This window comes from Pollachius pollachius, assembly GCF_949987615.1.
Source record: "Pollachius pollachius genome assembly, chromosome: 3".
Taxonomy (NCBI): Eukaryota; Metazoa; Chordata; class Actinopteri; order Gadiformes; family Gadidae; genus Pollachius; species Pollachius pollachius.
Window position 1 is genome coordinate 23,682,351 of NC_136936.1, and position 25,447 is coordinate 23,707,797.

A 25,447-nucleotide genomic window follows, 5' to 3' on the forward strand; every position below is an offset into this window, starting at 1 on the left:
ACAGGCCCCGCGAGAGGAACTTGGATCAAAGTCAGGAGAGACAACAGACCTGGCCTCTGCCTCAGAGGAACATGGATGCATAAAGCTATAAAGACATTAGAGTGACAATGTAGATAAAACATTCTTTTAAGTTATAATGGCTATTTGTTGCTATTCTATCTCTTTAGAAAGGCAGGAAGGGGAAGTATAAATGTGAGATGGGGAGAAAAGATTGTGTCTATTGTGTGTGTGTGTGTGTGTGTGTGTATGTGTGTGTGTGTGTGTGCGTGTGACTTTGACTGTGTTAGTGTGACTGTGTATGCGTGAGTGCATCAGTCTGTGTGTATGAGTGAGTGCATCAGTCTTTGTGTGTGTGTGTGTGTGTGTGTGTGTGTGCGTGTGTGTGTGCGCGTGGGTGTGTGTGCGTGTGTGTGTGTGTGCTAGGAGGTGACTGGGGGTCTGGGGGTCTGTGCGAGAGAGGACCCCCGTAGCTCTTCAGACCCCCGTAGCTCTCCACTTCTTTCCCTCCTCACTAATAATGCTAATTGGTCTTTATCAGCCATGTGGTGGCCCTGTATCTTATCAGGTCTACTGTGAGCAGGATCAGACCCCCAGCCTGACTCCATGGAAGGCACAACACAATAATAATAGCAAATTTAAATGAAATTAAGTGTTTTTTAACATATTGAAATAACTAATTGAAAAACAGAAAATGTTTTTAAGTGGCTTGTTATTTTTTAAGATACACATAAAAATAATTCTGCCTTAATGTTGATCAACAGTGCTGAATTCAAATGAAAAGTTAGTGTTTGTTAACATATTCAAACAACTAATGGAAAACAAGAAAATGTTTTTAAGTGGTTTGTTATTTTTTATGATACACAGAAAAATAATTCTGCATGAATATAGATAGACCGTGCTGAATTCATGTGTCATTGAGTTGAGTGGGACTATGTAAACACACCGTTGAAAATGAGGATTGTCGATAAAAGGGCTAAACTAAAGGACAAGAAGTGGCCGTGAATTTGGTCCTAACTGAACTATATGTCTGGGTATGTCTTATTAAAATGCACCTATCAATGTGCAAGCAGAGGAAAATATTCATAGAGAGACAAACTACACAGACACGCACAACCACTCATTCAATACCCTGCCAAATAGCCATGTTGCAATGTTTAAAGAAAAGCCCAGATTTGCAGTGATGTGCATCACAGCCCTTTATTGTGTAAGTAAGTGGGCATTAATGTGCTCACTCTCTCGATTAAAGATCAAAGGGTGATCCATGTACATGCTGTTGTCGGTTTCGTCACTGGTGGACTTCGGCCTGCTCTGTGTCAGTCAGTTATATGTGAGTTCCACCAAGCATAGCCTCACTAGGACAGGGAAGAGAAAGAGAACATTTTGATTAATACCTTACATACTGCCTAAAGACAACACTGACACTCAAAGACCTGAAAAACGCTGGGCATTAGCAGCACCGGTATTGAATATTTACTGATCACATACGATGGATGCCTAAGCCATAAAGCCAGACGATACTGACATCTCATCATTGCTCCAAAGATAAACTTAAGCCCCGGTGATGAACCTAATTACTTTTCTTCTTTATCTCCAGCCACGTGTCGTGCATTGTGAGCGGTGTATTGCACCCATTGTGAAATACGTGGTACAAGGTTTGCATAGTTATCATGTTATCATTCATTCATTGGTGTAATGGCAAATATGTCTACATGGTTCTTGCAATGTACAAAATCCGAAACACACAGTGTGGAATTTGCAACGGACGTTATGTAACATGTTGCTGAGATTGTAAGATAAAATATATGTAAAATTACAGTGAATGACACCTACTTGTTTTTAGAGAAAAATCCAAAGTAAGATAATTAGATTAGACCAAGATAATTAGACTTTGTATGCATATCTTCTGAAAATGCAACAAAGGAATTTGAGGAAGTGACTAGCAGGACAACAATGTTTTATTCCAATGCCATTTATTCGGCTTATTTCCATTCCTGTGGAGATTTCAGAGTTGGGCTGGATAAAATCCGCCCATTCACATTCACAAGACAATTCACCAACACTTTCTCCATATAATGACTCACTTTGCCTTTCAAATTCATCAATTCACATTGTTCATGGCTTCACACCCAGACACCATTGTTGTGGTGCCCTTTGGTTTTAAGTGTTGAAGACCAGAGGGGTTTTCAACCAGCAAACTAAACAAACTCTCACAAACTCCTTCCTGAGAACACTTGACTGATCTCCTGCCATTTGGCCTCCCAGAAAATAACATGAGCTCTAGTTTTTAGCCGTTGTTTATGTACTGTTGTGTACAATCTGCAGTGTGTATGCAATGCATTCATTAATATTTAGGATATTTGGTATGCAAACCATGAGTTACCATACAGATATAAGGCAAGGCTAGGAGTCAGCCTCATGCTTAAACTCATTACGGAATCAAACACAGAATCCTGACAGTACTAACTGATACTATCTGACTGTCTCATGGCACATATTTATTACATAGGCCTGTATATGGGGCAGCCCTTCCCCGTATACATATATATAAGATAAGATAAGATAATGTGTTCAGCATCATCAAGACTGAATGCATAGCCCCTGATGACCAGGGGTACAACTAGGACCGGTTCTTATCTGCCACAGCAACCTTTGGGACTGTCCTCATTGCCCCACACTGATTCGGCTCCAATGATGAAGAGCTGCTCATCCAGATTACTGTGGTCACAAGAACTGTGCCACAGATAAGTCCTAATCATTCGATAAGTGTTAAAATGTCTGCTTTCAAAATTCCCCGAAAGTTAAGTGTGTTCACATGCATGCGCAAGTTAAAATGGGGAGTAAATAATTGGTTCTCAGGCGATTCAAAGCCGCGCTAACAATGCACAATTAATGACATTGTATCAGGACTTATTTCACAGGTCTAAGACGAGGACTGTAAGCTGGAGTTCTCTCATTCTAACAAAGCCAGCTGTGTGGTAATTACTCAGAGCTGATAAATATTTAATACGTAATTCTACCACTTAATCAGGCCCTGTCTGGGGTTCAGAGGTCAAGTCGTTGCTCCAGCTGTCTCTAGATGAAGCACAGATCACAAAGCAGCAGGGGAGGTTATCTCAGCTGTAAACAACAGTGAGGCGTGTTGTTTACAGCTGAGACACACACACACGCACAAACCCCCACACACACTCTCACACACACAAACACACACACACACACACACACACACACACACACACACACACATACACATCAGTAATATGATTTAGCAATCTCACATCTGCTGAGGACACTTCAGTTTTGATACAGATAGCCCTGTGTTACTGTAGGTCGAATCTCCCTGTGTGTGTGTGTGTGTGTGTGTGTGTGTGTGTGTGTGTGAGTGTGTGTGTGTGTGTGTGTGTGTGTGTGTGCGTGTGTTTGTGTGTGTGTGTGTGTATGTGTGTGGAAGTCCTGTGAGTATGTGAATGTGTGTGTGAGAGTGTGAGTGCGTGTGTTTGCGCGCGTGTGTGTGTGTGTGTATGTGATTGTGTGTGTGTGTGTCTGTGTGTGAGAGTGTGTGTGTATTTGTGTGTGCGTGTGTGTGTGCATAAATGCACACGCCTGCATGTGTGTGTGTGGTTGTTTGCATGCATGTGTGTCTGTAAGGGGATGGGAAAGCAAGTAAAGTAGGAGCGTCCATGTGCAGAGACGCTGCTGACGACACACGCACACAGCCAACAATGTATACTGTGACACTGTGTCCTTGTTTGGTCCGGATGGTTGAGACAATGCGATCCACGGGGGGCTTGATGCTTGGTTTTTGTCTTTGTGCCAGTGCCTGAACTCTTTGGTTTTGGTTACTGCTATTAACCCAGATAAACCAATAAACTACTTTTTAAACTGTTGTCAATGCTTGTGCTGACACCATACTCTTAGAATATGACACAAACATAGCTTTTATATATTTTAAACAGAGAGCCTGAAACTTTGACTCACCTTGACATTTATTATCTTTTATTTAATATTCATACTTTTTACTAGACTTTAAAGAGGTTTGTCCCGCTCACAAATTGTTCTTGAAAATTTCTGATATTTACAGTGTTTTCTTCTTAAGAGAGCCTGCTGGTAGATGAATAATGTTTTGGAGATTAGGAGATGAAACATACCCAGCCACCATCGCTAAGCTGATGACCCGTACTTCCATTTTATATCTCTGGCTGTTGTTGACTGCAGTTTAAACACCCACAGTCTGTGTTGAATGCTTCTGTTCTTGCTAATCACAGAGGAATAGACAAATTACTGGCTCAAAAAGAGATGCACATCCCTTCACCTCGTATAGGCTATAAATCAATAAAAAATGTCATACTTATGTAAAAGCTATATTAAGATTGCATTGCCACACCAAATAGATAGATAAAACAATACATGCCAAAAAATTAAAATCAGCTGTATATTTAAGAATGAGTTAGTATGATGATAGTAGGATTAACTGCAATTTAATAACATGCACTGTGGTTTCCTAAACCACAGGTATGTTTTTATAGTAAAACCATTTTGTGCAGCGTAGGTGTTGAGTTGATCATCTGGGTTCCAAGGCTTGTTTGTAGTTCTTTACCTACTATTTACCAAGAAGGGGCATTCACCCTGGTACAATAACCAAACCACCCACGCTGGAGCCAAAAACAAATAAAGACATAGGATAGGGAAACTCTTTAGCCAAATTCAAGCAATCTAACCAAGCAATGGAATTTCGAGAATATATTTAATGCAAAGTTGAGACATTGGGTTTAAGACGTAAGACGAAAGGGAAAATAGCTAAGGCTGTGTGGAAATGGTATCTTTTATTTTGGAAACTATCATCTGATAACTGGGAGATACAAGAAAGTCAATTTACTCTATGAAGTCATTCATAGAGTAAGAGTATAGTTTTATACAGGTATGACTGTAGTACGGTAGATATAGTTGGTTTCATATAGGCTAGCTTATTAAAATGACCAAGAGGATTCAGCCATTTTACGCAATACAAATATTGGATCTGAAGAGAGAGTAATTGATTTGAGTCAATGTTCCGTTCCTCCTCACGTGTCCCCTCTTGTGGAAAAAAAACGATGAGAGAAAAACTCAAATAGTACAATATGGTGACTACGTTGTATTAGATCCACAGACCGACTTGGCATATGTAATAGTAATGTGTGCAAAAAGCATGCCTACCACTCGGGTTTCACAAAGGCCAGTGATGATTCCTATATTTCTATTGCATTAACATACACTGAAGGCGCATATTCAATAAACTATCGTTATTTTAAATCAGTCTACTTGGCCCACAGGGTATTTCATTTTATGGTGCTGTTTATGAATAAAGAAGAAAAAAACAAGATAATTCTCAGACATCAATTTCCAATACTTTTGATAAACGATGTGAAATGAAATCAAGGTAGAGCCCAATTTTCTCTTTGTTTACATTTGCATTTATACACTATACAGTAAATATCTCATCCTGTGTTTTCCGCTGCTGCTGGGATGTTGCAAGAAAGGAATTTCCCCTCCGGGAATTCATAAAGATGTTATCTATGAATGTATGTATGTATCTATCTATCTGAATGCCACCCATATACGTTGTTTTCTTCTTACGTCTGTTAAACATCAGAACAAGCTGCATCAAAATGAATCGCGTCTTGCGGTCCAAAGACAGACGCACCTCGAGGATCCGCATTCCCAATCCCAACAACAGCCACGCTGCGCGAATGCACACTGCAGCGCGTAGCTAGCCAATCAAAACACACAGCACGTAGCCATCCAATCAAAACGCACAGCACGCAGCCAGCCAATCAAAACGCATAGAACGTAGCCAGCAAATCAAATAGAGGTTTGCGATGACGCTAGTGCGTCCAGCGGAAGCGGGCTGTGGCGTCCTTGGAGATCGACTGACTACGTTGTTGTTAATAGTTTAACTGCACATATGAAATGTGGTCCTTCATATGAAACGAGCCGTTTTCTACAGGGAAAGCGGTTCATGCCTCTTTACAAGGTAAATAGCGGTCACTATCCCTATTTATCACAAATTCAGAACATAGCAAGCGCACTGCTAATGTTAGAGGTATCCAGGGTTTTTAACTACTAGGCTCTCCATGGTCCATGGAGCCAATAATACTGTCAAAAAACATGTCGATATCCACAATACTGTCAAATTTATACAGTCAATATAACATGTCGATATCCATAAAACTGTCAAAATAACATGTCGATATCCATAATACAGTCAAAATTATACATTCAAAATAACATGTCGATATCCATATAAATCGAGGGTTTATTTTTATGAAGCATCATTTAATCAGATTTCGCTCCTGGCCTTGGATTGAATGTTTTCAATATGAATTTGGTTCTCTGAATTTAATAAACATATACACACAGATTGAACAGAATAGAGCAGTTCTCAAACCTTTTTGTTTAAGTTAATTTAAATAGTTATTCTGGACAGAGGAAATTAAATATAGCTTTTTATTGCTTATAAGAGTCCTAATTCCACTGTTGTCTTCAGTAACCATGACTGCAGCTGCTCTTATTGGAGATCAGCTGATCCTTGAAGAGGACTATGATGAGAACTACACCCCCTCTGAACCAGGTAATCGCCTTATCACTGACAAGTGTACAAGCAGTCCTAGACATAACATATTAGAACCATCATCATACATGTTTATTTCTCATTTACAATTTCTCCACCTTATTTATTTTCTCAACAGAGATTCACGAGTATGCCAGAGAGATTGGCATTGATCCTGACCGGGAGCCTGACCTCTTGTGGCTTGCTAGAGAGGGCATTGTTGCCCCCCTGCCCCGGGAATGGAAGCCTTGGTAAGGACTCGGACCCTAGTAGCTTCTTCAACTCTGCTGGTTTATACTATTTTAACTTGAATTTACTCCTTGCTGCTGTCGTGTTGCCGGGTTTAAACCGGGTTACAAAGTGTTTTAAATAAGGTGTTTTCCTGAAGGGAGTTTGGCCAGTGTTGGTTCAAGCCTGCCATTTCAAATCACTAACTAGAAAAACCTAGACCTATCAGAAGTCATTGCTAATTGAAAGTGAGTTCAATAATGTTATCAATAAAATCACATCCGGTAACCTATATCCTACCAATAAAAAATGCTGCCCAGCCCGTACCTTTCTTTTTGCTTTCAGTAATCATACTGTCGACACTCCAAAAAACCCTCCCACTCAGCCGAGCTAGTTTTTTTTATTCTGAAGGTCACCTGCCTTCTTATTAAGAGGGGCTAAATTTTCCACACTGCGACTTTAACCCCAAAAATCTATAACCGGTTGGAATGTGCGTGACATAATGTGAAGCCCTCCTATATCGCATTGAAAAGGTTATATTTTGGTGCAACCTCACAGAGGCACAAGCCCATCTGAGTCGTCCTTCCTAATTTTTTATTTGTGGCTCATGTTTTCCATCCTCTCATCCCTCCTGCAGCCAGGATGTCACAGGTGATGTGTACTACTTCAACTTCTCCACGGGCCAGTCCACCTGGGACCACCCCTGTGACGAGCACTACCGTGGCGTGGTGACGCAGGAGCGGCAGCGGGCCCAGCTGGCCGGCCCTGGCGCTGCAGCAGTAGGCTCCGCTGGGAAGAAGGAGACCAAGGAGAAGAAGAAAAAGAAGGAAAAGAAGGTGAAGAGGAAGAAAGAGCCTCTCATGACTCCCGGAGTGAGTGCGGCTCTTCATCGGTTCTGTAGCTGATGTTTAATGTGTGGCTTAAAGGTCCAGTGTGTAAGATTGAGGTGGCCATAAGCGGTGAGGTTGAAGATGGCAACCAACTGAATCCCACTCCTCAGCTCCCCCTTTCCAATCACTACGGTGGCCTGTGTTGTGTAAGGGGCCAGTAGGTGCTTCCAAAATGATGTGATCGTCCACGACAGCATCAAGTAGCCAAATGTCAAGTGATGAGGTTCTTTGATAGATCTATGAATTGTATTGTATGCATATTGCATACATTCTTTGATTGATAGATTTATGAATTGCATTGCATACGTATTGTATGCGTTTCGCTTGGGTGTATTGTCCATTCTGGGCTACTGTAGAATCATGGTGGTGCAGCATTGCGGCCTTCAAGGAAGAGGACTCCCCACGTAGATATGAAGGGCTCCAACTACGATAACGTAAACACCATTTTTTTTATATTCATGCGATTATAAGATAATTAAAACAGACCCATGGATGTTATATTCCATTTCTGCCAAGGCTGTTCCACTAGATGCCAATAATTCTACACACTGGAACTTTTTAAAAAAAGGACATTTCCTGGGTTTTTATTTGAAGCTTTTAAATAGGGAGACTGGTAGTGGCAGTTGAATCTGGTTATATGCATCTATGTCATTTGTGCTACTGCTCTTGCGTTTAGATTGCCATTGTTTTATTTTTGCTAAATGTTCTCTGGGTAGAATTGTTGTTTTATATTTGTATTATTATAAAACCTTTATTTAATCAGGTCAGTCCCTGACCTCTTGTGGCTTGCTAGAGAGGGCATTGTTGCCCCCCTGCCCCGGGAATGGAAGCCTTGGTAAGGACTGTTCCCTAACAGCTTCTTAACCTCCGCTTTATTTCATGAGGGAGCCCTGCAGAAGACAGCAGCAATACAGTGTTTCAAACTACATTCACGCAAAAATTTTGCAACATACAAAATCATATGCCTAGACGGACAAGCGGAAACTGATCTAACGAAGGAAGCAAATACAAGTTCCAAAGTAGGTTGCCTCCAAACCCGTAACTACATTGTTAAAAGCCTTAAACAGGATCAGCTCATCTAGGGGCCAATCTGTCTGCAAGTGATTCCAGGCTGTAGTCGGGTAGAACATAAAAGGCCTGTTTGCCAATTCCGTGCCTACCTTATGGACAGACAGTAAGAGGGTGACAATTGAACGCAAACAACGATTGCAAGTTTTGAGTAAGATATACCCACAAAGATATACCCAAAGATGGACTGTCTGCATAAAGTCAATATGAAGTCCACTGAACTCTCATACAACACTGGCATATAGGGTGCAATGGGGAGTGAGAGCTTAGTAGCCTGTGATCACCTTCAAAGTGATGTGGCACATAGACACGCATGTACAACAGATCCCTGTAGTCAAGCCAGGGAATGAACGTAGACTTTTTCTCCTTGAAATGCACAATGAAATTTTAGTTTCAGATCAAACAAAATTAGGAATATTTTGACCCAGGTTGTTAAAATAGCTTTTAAACAAAAGTGGACCCAAAACAGAGCTTTGGGGGACACCTGATGCAACATGTAGTAACATGACAAACCAACTTGAAGATGTGAGTACTGCCATCTTGGATTTCACATCTGCGCGATACCCCTTGTGCTTGATGTTCACAACAGGCCGGTCCACCAGGGCCCACCCCTGTGAAGAACACTAGCATGGTATGGTGCTCAATGATTTTGAAAAGCTTTCTCCCCGGGTCAAACCATTTTGAAATATTGAAGCCATTTTCTATTTGATTTCTTAACTGGGGCAGAATGAAATGGCTGGGACCTTTTTATTTTAAGATGGTTCCCTTGTTTACTTGTTGGAAAAGGGAATGGAAAAGTGTGTTTTGTTCCACCATGCAGCCTCTGAGTTCAGCCCTTGGTCCCCTGCCATCCACGCTGGGCAGCCTGGCTCCATTGAGGGGACTGGATGCCCTTGGCCCCGGCCCCATACCCAGCGCCAATCCTCCTCTCCGGGGGTCCCTTGGGGGGACCCCAAGCTCTGGGGGGCTGGAGCCGCTCAAGACATCCATTGGGGTACGTCTCCAAGATTTGGTAAAACGTTTACATCACAGCTGTGACGATCCCAATCCGTAGGAGATGGTTAACTGAGTTTTAAATTGATTTGACATGTATTGAACACACAAGCACACGCATGTGCACAGACCCCCCTTTTTTTAATGCCAAGCCAAATATGGCATAAAATGCCATATTTCATCATGACATTGTAGTATTTTCTAGTGTGTAATGTGCATTAAATGTTCATGCATACCTGCTCCTTGTCTTTGCCTGTCCAGGCTCTACGCAGCAGCGGAGGCTCCAGCGTACTTGGCAGTCGGCAGGAGCGGGGGTCCATGTCCGTACTGGTCCGAGAGGACCAGGACGACCCCGGGGAGCCAAACTCAGGAAACCAGGTCTGCCCAAACCCGGTCCTTACGGCCACTGTTACTGTTTACTGTTTGAAGATCCAGTTGAGTCTTGATGGATCATCAAGATAGTTCTATGTGTATCTAATATGACAGCTGGACTGTGTTTGTGTTCAGCAGAGTGCTTGTGGTTCAGCCGGACTTTTGAGGAACCTCTACCTGGACCTGGATGCCCTGGGAGGGGGCCTACAGTATGAGGTGAGTACAGAAGAGATACAGCAAGTAACTTGCTGTATCTTGGTTATTATATTTACAGTTGATCTTGTGTATAAGATATGCACAGTTGCAGTATAGCCTCTTCCTCATGACTTTAAATGGCCATGTATCTAATATTGATCAGACCTACTTAAATTATACATGAACCTCATAGCAACATATGAGATCAGATTAGATTGTTTTTTGTCCTCCAGATTCAACTCATTGCTACACACTGCAAATAATCTGGCACTTGCCAAGATTTTAAATCTTATAATTAGACATCATAGATAATTTGCCTTGTTTTAAAAGTTATTTACTTATTTTAAGTTAGTCATTTTACAGTATAATCTTAAATTGAGTACAAAATGTCTTTTATATCTGGTTTAGTCTAGGAATCTTAAAGCGGATTGAATAACTCTTAAAATCAGCTAAATTAGTTCTAAACTTGTTTCAAGATTCAGTGATTCTTAAATCAAGCAACTTGAATGTTGCTTGATTTAAGAATCACATAAAAGTCATTAATGACTGTCTTCAAACATGTTGAAACAAAGAGAAACTATACAACATGATACAATTACACATTTTAGATGCAACAGATGTTCAACAATGATCCTAATCTGGTGTTTAAAATATTGAGATAGCTGATTCTGTATATTATTTAAATTTTTTGTCGGTTTTTCACATGTGCTATGATATTTTATATAGTATGTCGGAGACCTAAAAGCAGGCTGCCCCCCCTTTTTGATCAAACCCTTTATGGCAAAGTAGTTGTGTATCAGAGCAAAGGTCATGGGGTCACCACCATTGTCATTAGGGTTCATCATCTAGGGGTCATTATTGAAATAATTGAGATGAAAGCTATATTTTAAATACATTAACAGAGTTTGAACTGATGGTGGTAGAAGAGAGATCATGGGGTCAATAAAATGAATAGGACTCAACCTTTGTGTCATTAATGTGGCAAGCAATTTTACAAAGAATCAGATAAAAACTACTTAAGATACATAAAAGTTTGACCTGAAGGTGGTGCTAAAGCAAATGTCGTGAGGTCACCAAAATTCATTGGCTTCATCGCTTATAAGGACTTATTAATGTACACTGTGAATTTGAAAAAAACGAACAAACATGAAAGCTATGCCAGATATTGTTCTAACACGAAAACTGCGATGGTGCGGGAAAAAAACATTAAAAAAACACGAAAAAATCCAGATGAAAGAAAACATTTTTATTTATATAAACGTGATAAAATTCACATCACATCATTTTAAGTTTTCCAGTGAAAATGAAAATTGTGATGCAAAAATGAACATTTTCTGCATCTGTCAGAGATAGTGTTACATTACCACACTGCTGATAATTTCTCACATAACCATGAAAAAAAATTTGTCAAACGTAAGGACTTCTTCAGCCCAATAAATAATTCTCTTCAGAACCAGCTGTTAACTCTTAACACTGCAATAACATATGAGTGTGGTTTGGAAAAAAATAAAAAAGGAAATACATTTTGAGAACATGGGACCATTAAATTGTTTGTGAAAAACAGATACACATCAGCTATACTGACACCGATTAATAGCATTTTTTTTGTTGACAGCTGAGATCAGTAGATCATCCAATACACATGTGCATCCCTAATCCGGCTGATGTCTATTGGCAATGATATCACAAATACTGTATTTTATTGGCACAAACTCACTTTCTCTGAAACTAACAGAAAAGTATGAAGTGTAATCAATGAGCTCATGTACAAATTCTGTAGCCTGGGCAAGAGTGGGAACTGCCACTTCATAAGCCAATAATTCTTGATTAAAATTCAAAGTTTCATAGCGCTGGAACTCAAAAGCAACAACTGTGGAATCAATCAGAAAGATATCCTTAATCAGTCCAAACACTGGGAGAATGTCATTCACATCAGCAATAATCATAGACTTCCCACTGATGTACTTATTGCCATTGAGGATAAACCATTTCACTGAGACAATAGACTGCATGACATCTAATCCCAAAAAATCGGTGACTTTTCTCTTAACATATTCAGTATTTGTAACAGCTGATACAGGCCCTGATTCTCTTTCATTTGCAAAAATTGGATGCTCAAAACCTATGTCATTCTGACAACATTCAAGAAACTGATTGTGGTTTGCTAGTGATTTACACACATTTTTGAAATTTAACTTAGAGGCCCATCGCTTAAAATAGGAATGCTTTGCCTCAAAGCGAATGCACATACTCCTTATTAAAGGACCAAGGGATATGATTTGACTAGGAAGATGCAACATGTAATGCTGCTTGTGTATCACATTTGCTTCAGGGAAAAGTTGTTTGAACTGATACAGGTGTTGCTCAATCATACTTTTGAGCAACAATACAGTTTGTAAAGAAATAGTGGGAGCCAGGACTATTTGTACTACCTCAATTAACTTCATAATGAATTGAACGTACTCATTGTCCACACCACTCAAAAGAAAAGGTAATATTTTTAAAAGTATAAACATCTGCCCACAAGTCTGTTTCAATTTGTTGTCATTAGCTGCTAGAGTGGTGACACTGATAGGACAAGGTTTGTCCTGTATATCAAGAGGTGAGTAAGGAAAGTTTTTAATGGCTGCGTTAAACTCATGTAAATCTATTTTTCCGAAGAGAATAAGGTGTTTTAATACAAGCTTAACCTCCATTGGTGCGACACCTTCGAAAATAACATGCATTATGTCCTGGGGAGTTTGTTTGATCAGATCAAATGCAGGAACATCTACTAGTCTGCTTCTTCTGTTAATTCCATAAGTGGTTTTGAGGGATCCTTTCAAGACATCTGTGCTTGCTTTGTCTATTTCAAGACACTGACTGATGTGGTTCTCCATAGTTCTTTCAACAAAACTATTCTCGTCAAAAAAACTTTGCATATCCTCAAAGTCACATTCACAGTGTCTACATTTACTATGAGCAAAACCAACCCCCTCCTTAAAGCCAGCAAGCTCGTGTTGGGCAAGTGTGTCTCCACATACGGCTATCACAGCACCAAACAACTCAGTTTCACCATTTTGTGTTTCAATCATGACACCATTGTAAAGCTGTGTCAGATCCTCAAGAATTCTATTTAGTACAACATCAACACCACTCTCCGAAATATCTTTTGCATTTGCAATAGCAAGGAGTCGTATCGAAGCCAACTTAGATCTAAATTTTGGATCAATATTACCTAAACTATAATAAAACATGAGCAATTTATTTGCAGAAGCATAGGACCCCAAGGGATTACATATTTGGATTTCATCTGTGTATAGTATTATTTGCAATGCATTCGGCCTTTGAGAATATAAAGGGTGAGAGGTAAAGAGGGCCCCATCACTAAAATCATAGAAGAATCCCTCTCTGCTCCTTTGTGGTAAAGTGTTCAACATGGTAAAGATTCTGGAATTGGTCAATAATTGCTTTAGACTTTGAATTAGGGGAATATAGTAAAACACTTTGTTTCTTATGGACATGACCCGTGAACGACCTCGCTTTACCCAACAAATCTTCTGGGACACTACAACTTCCTCTGGGTCAACTGGATTGAATAGTTCCCGAATGGCCCTATTCTGTCCATATGCAGTTGTGGAGAAAGGATCTGTGAACGTATCAAACGTGGCCAAAGCCGCATCTTGAAGCCGAGTGGTCGCGTCGGAATTCTCTTCAAACACCCTTCTCATTCTCTCTCTCAGCGTACCTAGGAGAACAGCTTGGTATTGTTGCACCCCTGAGATGACATTGTTGACGGTTCTCTGTGAAAATATTTGAAATTTATATTATTGTTTCCTGCACTATGAATCCATCCAATAAGTCCACAATATACAACTAAAGGCCATGACATAAACTATGTTTGTCTCAAAAATCACCTCACCTATGATCAGTTCATCTCATACCATCCATACACCCAACCACAGCTTGTGGAAGTTTATATTCAGTTTCGTTCAAGAATTGATAATTTTGTCAATGTAAACGTATGGGCACCGAACATATTTAGAAATTGTTCTAAAGTTGCAATTTACATCCTGTAGACGTTCATTTTTCAAAAAAAAAAAAATACTCTCAGCCAGAGACATGACGTGACTCGCTCAGCAGGAAATATGTTCGGTGCCCATATGTTAACATTGATAAATGATAGATTCTTGAACAAAAGTGAATTCAAACTTCCACATGCTGTTGTTGGGTGTATGCATGGTATGAGATTAACTGATCATAGGTGATGATCAGTAGTCACTTACCTGTGACAAGTGGCATTCTTCACGGACGCTGACGGCAAAAGCTGCAGCAGATCTGGCAATATCAGGTTCTTCCTTTGGAGAATAATAAGAAGCATTTTTTTCATAATCTAGGACACCAATTATTATGTACATTTATATTTTTATATACACATTTATATACAATTATTATGTTTGACTTAAACCAAAGCCGTTTGTTTTAACTTAGTGTAAAAAAGAAAAGATGAATAAAATAGTCAAAAATAATATTTACAAGATCATTTGGGTGACTCCAAATTTTAAATAAATCAATGATTTTTTTGGAAAGAGTCCCATTCTCTGCAGACACTATCTGTTATTACATTTTTTTGTGTACTTCTTTGTGTAACTGTTATAATCCAAAATGTTGCTGTTTTCTATTCCATTTTGTGTTGCCTTTGCTCTGCACTTTGTAGCATTCAAAATTAATTTAGAAATAGCAAAATCAGCTAGAATTAATTTACTTAGGCAACAGAGGTCAAAATACATTGTAATGTTAAGTTAGTTTGACACTTACGGGGACAAGCCAGTCAACAACCTGAGGCTGCAGTGTTTCATGCTGAGATGGGTCAGGCGGTATTTCAGTGCTGGTAGCTGCAGACAGAGGTAGTACAGGCCGTGTTTCCGCAGCGCTGGCTATTGCATCAGTGATACTGTTGGAAAAAACCGCCAGACCAAAGTTCTGCAACCCCAAAGAGTGGGATGTGGGGTTCGCTCTCCATCCGCTTGGCGGGCACGCAGTCGTCAAATACAGAGGGTGCGTCCGTTTAATATGGCGAAAGAACGAGTTGTAAACTCTGAAGTCCTGGTCACAGCCATCAATTCCACAGTAAACCCAAAAGTCCGGACTACGACTGTGAACTGCATTTATGTGGCTAAGGAGCACCTTTACAGTTAAAGCAACAAAGACCACACATATCATGCATCTCCACGCCATGATGAATTCTCTGCACGCTTTCGTCAACTTCTTCTTCGTTTTGTTTCTTGGCGGTTGGCAAACACTTCTTCTTCTCTCATGTTTAACGGCGGATGCATGATGGGAAGGATCAGGTATTTATTTTTCTAATTACTATTTTTATACTAAATTACATACATTTAAATTAACAGATTTTAAGGCTCAATGCGGTATTTTAAAACGTAGTTTTAATATTGTATGCATTTTTTGTATTTTCTGCGCATGCTCAGTTCATGATGTCAGTCATTTGCGCCTACAGCGGTTGAGGCGATTTCCGGCTGTTTCCCGCTTTGAAAGAAAAGGCTGGTAAACTTGTGGTTCAACCCTTCAACTTAAGAAAAGAAAACCATTAGCTTCCTCTGGCCGCGTATTTTTTCAGGTAAGGGTGCGTGGAAAGCGAGCCGGAGAGCTCTGGTAACCCAACATGGACGAGTTCGAGGACACCATATTGTCGGTTTTGGAAGGTAAATCATTTTTTTCATTCATGTTAACTAATTAGCTGAGCAACATTAGCATCTGTATTTTTCTGTATCTTTGAAAGGGAGATTGTTGATGTCAATTAACAACTAGTAACTACATTTTTCATATAAATTGTAGTGCACGTGTACACGTGCAACGGTTTGTAAATCCTAACCGTTTAGGAAAAATGAATTAAACGAAACCCCTTTTTTTTATTAAAGTTTGAAATGTGTTCTTGAGACACGCATTCATCAGTTTTACATATAAAAACTATTTTGGGATGATACAAGCTAGTCTTTAGAATCTTTGTGTGTGTGTGTGTGTGTGTGTGTGTCAGACACGCTACAGACACAAGCGCGCACACACACTAACAGGGAGTCGCCGTCGGGCCCTAGTCACAGCCAGGGAACGTGATGAGCGATAGCCTAAAGATTCCAGTTTCCCAGTTGACATGACTGAAGTAAAACGCACAAACTTTATATCACCTGTTCAACATGCTTAAACATTGGAATGTAGTAAGCCATAGGCTATATTTAGTGTGTGTGTTAGTGTACACAAGCGTAGTTCATGTCAACTGTGTGTTTACTGGCGAACGTGTGTAATGATGTCACGGTTACCTTGTTCACGAAAACATTTCCTATATTAGCCTTTACAATGTGATGGAGTGAAATACAAAGTGGAATTAGTTCCAATACATCAAGGACAACATATGGCTAAATCAAGTTTATTAAAGACATTAACTTGTCTTGCCTTTTGGGATAAGTGTCTAAATGAGACAGACATTAAATTATTTTTGACTGATTGGCAATCAGCAAATGAGATGTTTAGAACTTTAGTAACAACCAGGTGCTTCATTTCACCGACAACCATACAAACGTATGTATATGTGCGCATAACATGCAACTCATCATGTGACTGGAAGCTGGAAAATGTCTCATCTGAAATTAGATATGTTTTATCAATTACAGCCGCCAGCATTGATGAGGAGGTTTTGAAAACCCTTAGCCGGGATGACCTGCAAGATCTTTTTCCTGGCCCAGAGAATTTTCTCAGAAGAAAGAAGCTTTGGGATTTTATCAATCAAAAGGTACATACACATGGGATGGGATTTACTGTACAAATGTTCTCAAGTGATCAATGCTCTTAATTGTATTTTTTTTTATTTATCCCCAACAATTGTAATAGTGTGAAGGAACTACTGACCAAGATGCCAGCGCGTGTGGAAGTGAAAGTTGGATTTTACCCTCAATTAGTGCCATCCCAACATGCCAGCCTCATGCTTCCACTCCCATATCCAAAACTGCTGCCAAAACATTGAAAATGCCAGACCCACCAGAGTATGTGTTGTACACAGATTCAGAGTTGGATATGGTGCGTAGTCGGTACTTTGCATTGCTCCGCATTGGAAAAGAAAATGACTGTAAGCTGTCTAAGGAGCTCTGCTGCAGACTCATCCGGAACACAATCACCAGCATGGTTGCAATCCTGCGTGCTAGTCCCATGGGAGAAGAAGTAAAATACCCCTCCAAAGTTGAGATGAGAGCAATGGCACAGAAGATCGTCAACTATTACCCCATGTTATGTGATGCTAACACTAATATGCCATATGTAAGTAATGTTTTTTTCTCTCTCTTTAAAAAAAAACATCTATGAGTGGGATCCAAAACAGCAACTTAAACATTTGTTTTTACCACAGGTTACCATCTTCACCAAAATGCACAAGAGACTTCAAAATATGAGGTCCCCAAGGAAGAGGCAAGGCTCCATGCCGCAACGAGGCTCGGCCAAGAAGACTCTGTTCAGGTCGACAGGGACAAATGGTGACATAAGCTGTGATGCAACTGGTGAGACAAGCAGCGACCCAAGTGGATCCAGGGCTGACGCCATACTATTTGAGAGCAACGATGACCTCAGCGAGGACAACTCCAGAGCAGGTATGTTCTTAAAGTTGGACAAAGTAAAAGTATGCAGTCACTGTACTGGTTTCTGTACATCCATAAAAAACGGATTGAGACTGCATTAATGTGCTTCCCTGTTAGTTTTCAAATACTTAGATTTTAATTTTTTTAAATTATTTTTCCCACAAAAAGCTTCCCTACTCCAGCTACCCTCCGGTGTGCAAAGGAAGCCCAACAATAGCAACCTGGCTTCACCGCTATCACCCACATTATCCAGGACTGTGACAGCTTCACCAACAACATCCAGGACTGTGACAGCTTCATCAACTACATTTGCAGAGGATGATGGTAAGCCCGCCTTCACCCTTTCAGACTGCTATCTATGATAGATCTTGATTTACAGATTAGATTAAATTACTTTCAAAAATATATCCATCGGCTCACAGTCATCGGCTACATTGATGCTAACAATTTTAAACAAATTACTTTTTGGCCTAACTGAACTTGATTTGACCCATTATTTTACAAACAAGCATTTCAACATGCATTGAACCTAAGTTGTGCATCATTGTGCTGTGCATGTATTTTATATTAGGGCTAATGAAATTAATAAAGTAAATTTAAAATTTCTGTACATTTTTAATACTTCATTAGGAAATTGCTTTACTCAAGCTTCTATTGCCTTTAACACTTGAGTTTGGTAGAAATATTACTTCTGAAATCTAGTGGGGGTACTATTTACAGATACAAATAGATAAAGATACTTTTAAAAATAAAGCAGTATGATAAAAGATGTGTAAGAAAATGAATAGAAAACAGATTCTAATAATCCATTCTCAAGTCCAGTTAATGGTTACAGATTTGGAAGTTCTCCAGTGTTTTATTGCTATGCCTAATACTGACTGCTACAATTACTTTCTACTATAATTGTTTTGTAATTTAATCATATAAATGAACTTTGATTGACCTTCTCTGATGTCAGTGTAGTGTTTACTTTAAAATGTCTTTGTCTGACTCTCCCTTTTTCCTGTGTTATCAATTTTAGCACGCAAAGACAGTCTGAAGATGCAGGCAAGGCACTACCGAACTTTGAGCAACATGTACAAGAAGCCCAATGCAAGACCCAACTTCAGTGATGTAGCTCAAATATTGGACCTTGAGTGTCAGGCCAGACGGGCTTTCATTGATGCAGATGTTGCAAGGGAAGAAGACCGACCCAAAAAAATCTTTGAGGCATACCCATGTTTTAAAGACATTCAAAATGTACGTTTCCCAACTACTTTGGCATGAATGATTTGCTTTTGTCTGTCTGCCGCCTTTTTTTAAGCTTGGTCAGTGTTTGAATAACTAAGCACAATTTTGTCCCAGGCAATGGATGAGCTGCGCCGCATCGTTGATAGCACCAACCGCAAATACACAGAGGAAATGAAAGGGAGATGGGCAGACTTTTGTGCTAAGGTGCAGTTCTATGGCGTGTGGAAGAAAGCCCTGAAACCACCTTTCCCCTTGGATGTACGTGGAGGTAAGTTGCTGTTCTATATCAAATGTGTCGTCTATGTTCAAACCATTCCATTCAATTCTATTTCTTTGTTCCATAGTGGATTTCTCTATCGCCCTCTTCAATGCACTCCCATTACTTTTCCCCTCCCCAACTCCACCACCAAAGCGGCTTGGAAATGCCAGTGAGGCTCTCCTTCATATCCTCAAGGTGAGAATTATGTTGCCACTTTAATGTTTCCTTCATTTACTCACATTGTTGTGCATGTTCACACCTAACAAGGGCTACTTAAAACTTCAGTGTAACTAGAGATTAAATACAATTATTCATGCTCACAGTTTGTTTATTTCGTAAATTTAAAATTTCAACAAAGTTCAGTCCTCAACTTGAAGTAATTCATTTTAGTTTCCTCTGTTTCGACATACATCAGTTTGAGCAATCTGTTGATATTGCACTTGATGCCATTCATTTGTTGCAGCGTGATCAGTTAATCAGTGACCGTGTTCAGTGAACATAGTCTTTTAAGCAGTTTTGATGCACAGCATGTTCATACTCTCCACCATATTGTCCTTATGGTTCTGTTCTAGCCTGGCGAGGACCCTGGGCTCTACCTGGAGAAGCGGCCTCTCTCCTCCCCGGTGCTGCTTTTTGATGGAACGACCTGCATCGTTGCCGTTGGAAACATGCCAGTCTGCAACCTCCCCCAGGGGGATTTTTGGGAAGGAATGTTGGTGTTAATGGCATACTACTACACTTTGCACTTGACATACCCCAAATGTATTGCAACCATCCTCTCTGTCATTCAGACCGTGGTAATTCGTGATGCCATCCACGATCAAGACGCCACTGGTGCATATAAAAAAGCAATAGATGAATGGAACTCGTTCATTGAAAAATAGGTGAATGGTGAGAAGGATTTTGTCGGGTCAGTTGTTTTGCTTTTTGTTTGCTGTGTCCTAGCTTGTTTTGTTCATAACATGGTTAGCACTTGGTTAGAGTCCTACATTTATTTTCCTAAAAAATAGATGTAGTAGAGGTCCCACACATCCTTTAAAGTTTTTTGTTTTTGTATTTTACGACATAACATTGCATTGTCAAATCGTTGTTGTTTGTGTTCAAAAAATGACTTGATTGTGTTTGATGTTATGATGATGGAACCCTGACAGTGTTCCAATAAATGTGGATTTTCATCATGCAGTCCTGGCTGTGGTTTCAGTCAGTGAAGATGTGTAGTCTAGGAATAAGGACAGGTTTTAAGGTTTTGGGTCTATTTTTAAGCTGTATTTAGTTTCATTCTAGGATGAGGCAACTTGTATCAAGATACAGCTTAATCATACTATACTTAAACTGAGTCTTTTCGACTTAAAATATAATTTTTTTCAATGTTTTTAATCTGTAATTTGCTACAATTAAGGGTGGGGGGGAGAATTATTTGCTTATATTTAGTATATTTCCCTTATTATTGGACTGTATTAAGTTCAATTTCAAGTATATTAATCTAAAAAACAAGCATTCTCAGCTTATTTTTAACAGCGTATTTGCTTATATTTAGTATATTTCCCTTATTATTGGGCTGTATTAAGTTCAATTTCAAGTATTTTAATCTAAAAACAAGCATTTTCATCTTATTTTCAACACTTTATTTGCTTATATTTAGTATATTTCCCTTATTATTGGGCTTATTAAGTTCAATTTCAAGTAAATTAATCTAAAACTAAGCATTTTCATCTTATTTTTAACTTTTTGAAAACTACTTATTTCTAGATTTTAAAATCTTATTTCAAGATTTCTTATCAAGTAAAATTAACTTGCTGCATGGACAGATAATTTCACTAGTTTTAAGTAGATTCTCCTCAAATTGAGTGCTTATATCTTATATTCAGTCTACCCTTTTTTGCAGTGCAGGTGTACATCACACATAACTTTAACACAGAAACACATAGTACATAAACACACAACAACACAGGCTGTGAGTTTATTGAGGGCAGTGATTACAGATGGCACCTACCCAGGCAAGTATATCTCAAAAGTTATGTCACAGTAAATACAATACAATACATTCAGTAATTGATCCCAATCCATGAATGAAACATCACTTGAACTTCTATAGCCTCTCTTATGACCAGCTCTATAAAGTAAGTGGTTGCTTTACAGCTTCACAGGTTGCACACAGGCCTAATGGAGCATGGCCAAAGGAGAATAGCCATTAACTGTGTGTGTGTGTGTGTGTGTGTGTGTGTGTGTGTGTGTGTGTGTGTGCGTGTGCGCGCGTGTGTGTGTGTGTGTTTATGGGTCTTGTGTTCTGTGTGTTTGTGTGTGTGTAGGACAGTGAGGCCAGTGGCGGACCTCCACCAGAGGAGCGTACGGAGCCAGAGCTGCAGGACCTGGCTCTTTCCAGAGACCACAGTCCAGAGCCCCCCTCCCAACAGGTACAACACGCTCCCTGGACACCTGCCGGCCCTCCAGTGATCTCCATCTGGATCCTCTTTCTTGCTCTCGTTTCAGCCCCCTCTCTGTCTCCACCTTCTCCCTCTCTCTGTCGTAAGCGGGATCTATCATGTGATGTCTGACGTCTGTGCTGTTTCTGCATTGTTTCGTGTCAGACTTCCCGACATGATGGAGTTGCCATGTAGCTGGCGACTCTTATCCAGTAGCCTGTTTAAAGGCAGAGATGTGTGTGTATATATATATATATATATATATATATATATATATATATAAAAAAAACAGTCTAGCGCCATAGTAATCTTTTATAATTAAAATAGTTAATGCATTTATATTTTTCTGGTCTTTATCAAAGTTAAAGTGTATGTTGTAGGGAGTGAATGGGTTAGGGGGTTAGGGCCTGCATTACTATCCAATGTAGTAGACTATATGCTAGCAACACCCAGGAAATTGCGTCCTTGAATTATGTTTTCTATTTTCCTAATGGAATTGGGATATGTTGCTGATAATATTCAATCAGTAGTGGTGGCTGTTGGAGTAGGTTGTAGCTTCTCCACATCAGCCAGAAACATTGACTTTTTCATAAAGATCAGATTTTCTCCATCTCTGGTTTAACCTTTATTCTAATGTGTTTATTTTTCTCTCCCATGACCTCTAACATGTCCTCACTATGCCTTTCTGCGTGGTGACCCATCCCAATTGGTTGTGGTGTATAGTTGTGCTGATGGGGACATTTCCAACCAAAGCCATGGCTGTCACATTGGCCTTCTGCTTGTCCTCCTACTTCTATTAACTACTGCCACTGCTGCTTCGCTGTCTAAAAAAGAGATAACTAATCACAAACTGAGTCTTCCCCCCTTCGTTTCGTTGAAGTCACCACTGCACATCTTTTTCCAACAACAACAACAACAATAACAACAAACGAGGGAGACTTAAGACAAAGAATGAAGTAACCTCACAGATCTCACATTAATAATAATATTAATAATGAAGCATGAAAATATGTCTTTACAGTTCTATAGTGCTGGTCGTCTTATGCAGTGCGTGACAGCTTACCATGGGGCGAATCGTGATTCAATTCGAAACAACAAATAACAATGAATAAGGCATGGGTCTGCGTTATTCTGATGTTAGTGTCAGCGGTTGCCAGCCGTGCAGATCCACAGACCCGCTGTCTCCTTCCTCCCACGTGTCTCCCTCACAGTGATCTCTCTGTTCTTTCTCTCCTGTATGTGTCCTCTGCACGCCTCCTCTTCGCGGACACACCAACGTTTGTGTCTGTTCTGTACTGGCTCCCCGTTGCCCAACCCAAGGGGTCCCTCTCGGGGTGCCACCTGTCGCGCTCCCCCCTCTCGCCCGGCAGGGAGGAGGTGGGTGATGGTGCCGGGGGAGAGTCCTCAGGCGGGCGCCATGGGGTACTGCATGGGGGAAAGACGGAGGAAAAACAAGAGGTGGGAGAGGAGGAGGATGGTCGGGGAGAGGAGGAGGAGATGGAGGAGAGAGGAGGAGGAGGGGAGGAGTTGGATGGTCAGGTAGAGGAGGAGATGGAGGAGAGAGGAGGAGGGGAGGAGGAGGATTGTCAGGGAGAGGAGGAGGAGATGGAGGAGAGAGGAGGAGAAGGGGAGGAGGTGAATGGTCAGGTAGAGGAGGAGATGGAGGAGAGAGGAGGAGAAGGGGAGGAGATGAATGGTCAGGTAGAGGAGGAGATGGAGGAGAGAGGAGGAGAAGGAGGGGAGGAGATGGATGGTCAGGTAAAGGAGGAGGAGATGAAGGAGAGAGGAGTAGGAGGGGAGGAGGTGAATGGTCAGGTAGAGGAGGAGTTGGAGGAGAGAGGAGGAGAAGGAGGGGAGGAGGTGGATGGTCAGGTAAAGGAGGAGGAGATGGAGGAGAGAGGAGGGGAGGAGGTGGATGGTCAGGTAAAGGAGGAGGAGATGGAGGAGAGAGGAGGAGGAGGGGAGGAGGTGGATGGTCAGGTCGAGGAGGTAGTGGAGGCGGAGGTAGATGTTCAGGAAGAGGAGGAAGAGATGGAGGCGGAGAAGGACGGGAAGATCAATGTTGGAGAAAGAGGAGAGGCAGAGGTGGAGGAGGACGCTTCTCAGGGAGAGGACAAAAGGACGGAGGATGTAGAATGTGTTGCAGAGGAGGAGGTGGGGGCCGCTCAGGGAGAGAACGAGGAGATGGAGGATGGAGAAAGAAGAGAGGAAGAGGAGAGAAAAACAGGGGAGGGAGAGGACGAGGACCGCATTTTGAGGGGGGAGGACAGGGATGTCAAGGGGGGTGAGAAAGAGAGCGATGATGGAGCAGCACTCAGCATGGAGAGAGTTGGGGGTGAAAATGAAGGGGAATACAACGAAGAGGGGGAAGAGAAAGCAGCCGCCAGGGGGAAGGAGGAGGAGGAAGAGGAGGAGGAAGGTGAGGAGTGGCAAGGGGAGGAGGGGGCAGAGAGGCAAAGTCTACAGAGACAGAAGAAAGGCTGCGTGGGGGAAGGGGACAGAGAGAAAGAGGAGGCGCAGATGAGTAAAGAGGTGGTGGTAGATGAGGAGAGGGCAAAGGGGTGTGGCATCAGTGATTTCGGGCAGAGCGATGAGGAGGTAGAGGAGGATATTGAGGAAGAGGAGGCGGAGATAGAGCAGTGTTCTGAAAAGGATTATTTCGGAGAGATTGACCTTGCCAGAGAAACGGATACCTCAGAGAGAGATGAAGATAGAGCATTTGACAGATTTATAGTGAGTAAGGAAGAGGAAGTGGCAGGAATGCTGCAGAAAGGAGAGAAGAAGGAGGAAGGTGTTGACAGCGAGAAAGAGGAGAGCAGGCCTAGCCAGAGCGAGGAGGAGGAGGAGGAGGAGGTGGTGGAGAGATGGGTGCATGTTGATGGAAAAGGGGAAGAGGTGGATGGTGTGGAGACGGGCCGAGGGGAGGATGATGAGGACGAGGACCAAGTGTTGGAGGGAAACGTCCAGGGTGAGGCGGGGGGGGAATGGTCGGACGGGGCCTCTCTGAGTGAGGAGGAGGAGGTTGTGGAGCGGTCTGCGGAGGCTCCGCTGGTCGGCGGGGACCGCAGGATGCCCGACACAGACCGCAAAGCTAAGAAGAAACGCGTCCCCCCACTAAAAAGTCCCCTTCTGGGAGAGGTAGGGTTTGGTGTTTGCTGGCTGTTGTTTGCCTCTCTACCTGCCCCCCCTCCATCCCCGCTGCCCCTCCAGTTCCACTGCCTTAGGGGCTGTCCAAGAACACCCCCCTGGGCAGGAGGTCATCCAGGTCCAATCAGATTTCTGAAAGGAGAGTGTTATGGCCAATCAGGCCCTGTGAGCCCCTGAGGACTGGATTTGAGAACTGTGGTTTCCACAACATAACGTAGTGCTACTCATTTCTTTCTTTATTTTATATATTTCTTTCTTTATTCATTGACTTAGTTGCTAGTCTGCGTTACTTTTTTGATGCTTGGGTTGTCCTGGAGCTCAAGCTGTCGTCAAGTGACCACAGTTTATGACATCCTCTGCCCTCCCGCTTTCCATTCCACTCTGCTTGCATGGCTTGCTGGCTGGCTTTTACCAAACTGAATGACTGGCGGGCTGGCTGGCTG

General features: G+C 41.3%; 2 protein-coding genes across 7 annotated transcripts in view; both read left to right on the forward strand.

Moving 5' to 3' along the window:
- Positions 1-5,870: 5,870 nt before the first annotated feature.
- Positions 5,871-25,447, forward strand: part of cep164 (centrosomal protein 164) — a 36,740-nt gene continuing 17,163 nt past the window's right edge. Inside the window, exons 1-10 of one of the 5 annotated variants that reach the window (XM_079732701.1) lie at positions 5,871-6,007; positions 6,521-6,604; positions 6,723-6,834; positions 7,449-7,683; positions 9,359-9,400; positions 9,590-9,763; positions 10,024-10,140; positions 10,270-10,350; positions 21,744-21,848; positions 23,178-23,315. In XM_079732701.1, coding sequence (XP_079588827.1) covers positions 6,526-6,604; positions 6,723-6,834; positions 7,449-7,683; positions 9,359-9,400; positions 9,590-9,763; positions 10,024-10,140; positions 10,270-10,350; positions 21,744-21,848; positions 23,178-23,315 — 1,083 coding nt within the window. In that variant the 5' untranslated portion in view covers positions 5,871-6,007; positions 6,521-6,525. The remainder of the gene's footprint in view (positions 6,008-6,520; positions 6,605-6,722; positions 6,835-7,448; positions 7,684-9,358; positions 9,401-9,589; positions 9,764-10,023; positions 10,141-10,269; positions 10,351-21,743; positions 21,849-23,177; positions 23,316-25,447) is intronic. The other 4 variants (XM_079732702.1, XM_079732705.1, XM_079732703.1 and 1 more) reach the window with 4 other exon arrangements.
- On the forward strand, positions 10,992-20,602 carry LOC307073036 (uncharacterized protein). 2 transcript variants are annotated; one of them, XM_079732706.1, is made up of 9 exons: positions 10,992-16,028; positions 16,992-17,110; positions 17,209-17,631; positions 17,720-17,957; positions 18,114-18,269; positions 18,967-19,184; positions 19,290-19,443; positions 19,520-19,629; positions 20,007-20,602. In XM_079732706.1, exons 1-9 carry the CDS (start codon positions 15,989-15,991, stop codon positions 20,316-20,318), a joined length of 1,770 nt encoding a protein of 589 aa, XP_079588832.1. In that variant the 5' UTR covers positions 10,992-15,988; the 3' UTR covers positions 20,319-20,602. The 2 variants fall into 2 exon arrangements, with proteins under 2 accessions (XP_079588832.1, XP_079588833.1); XM_079732707.1 differs by having other exon boundaries at positions 19,290-19,433.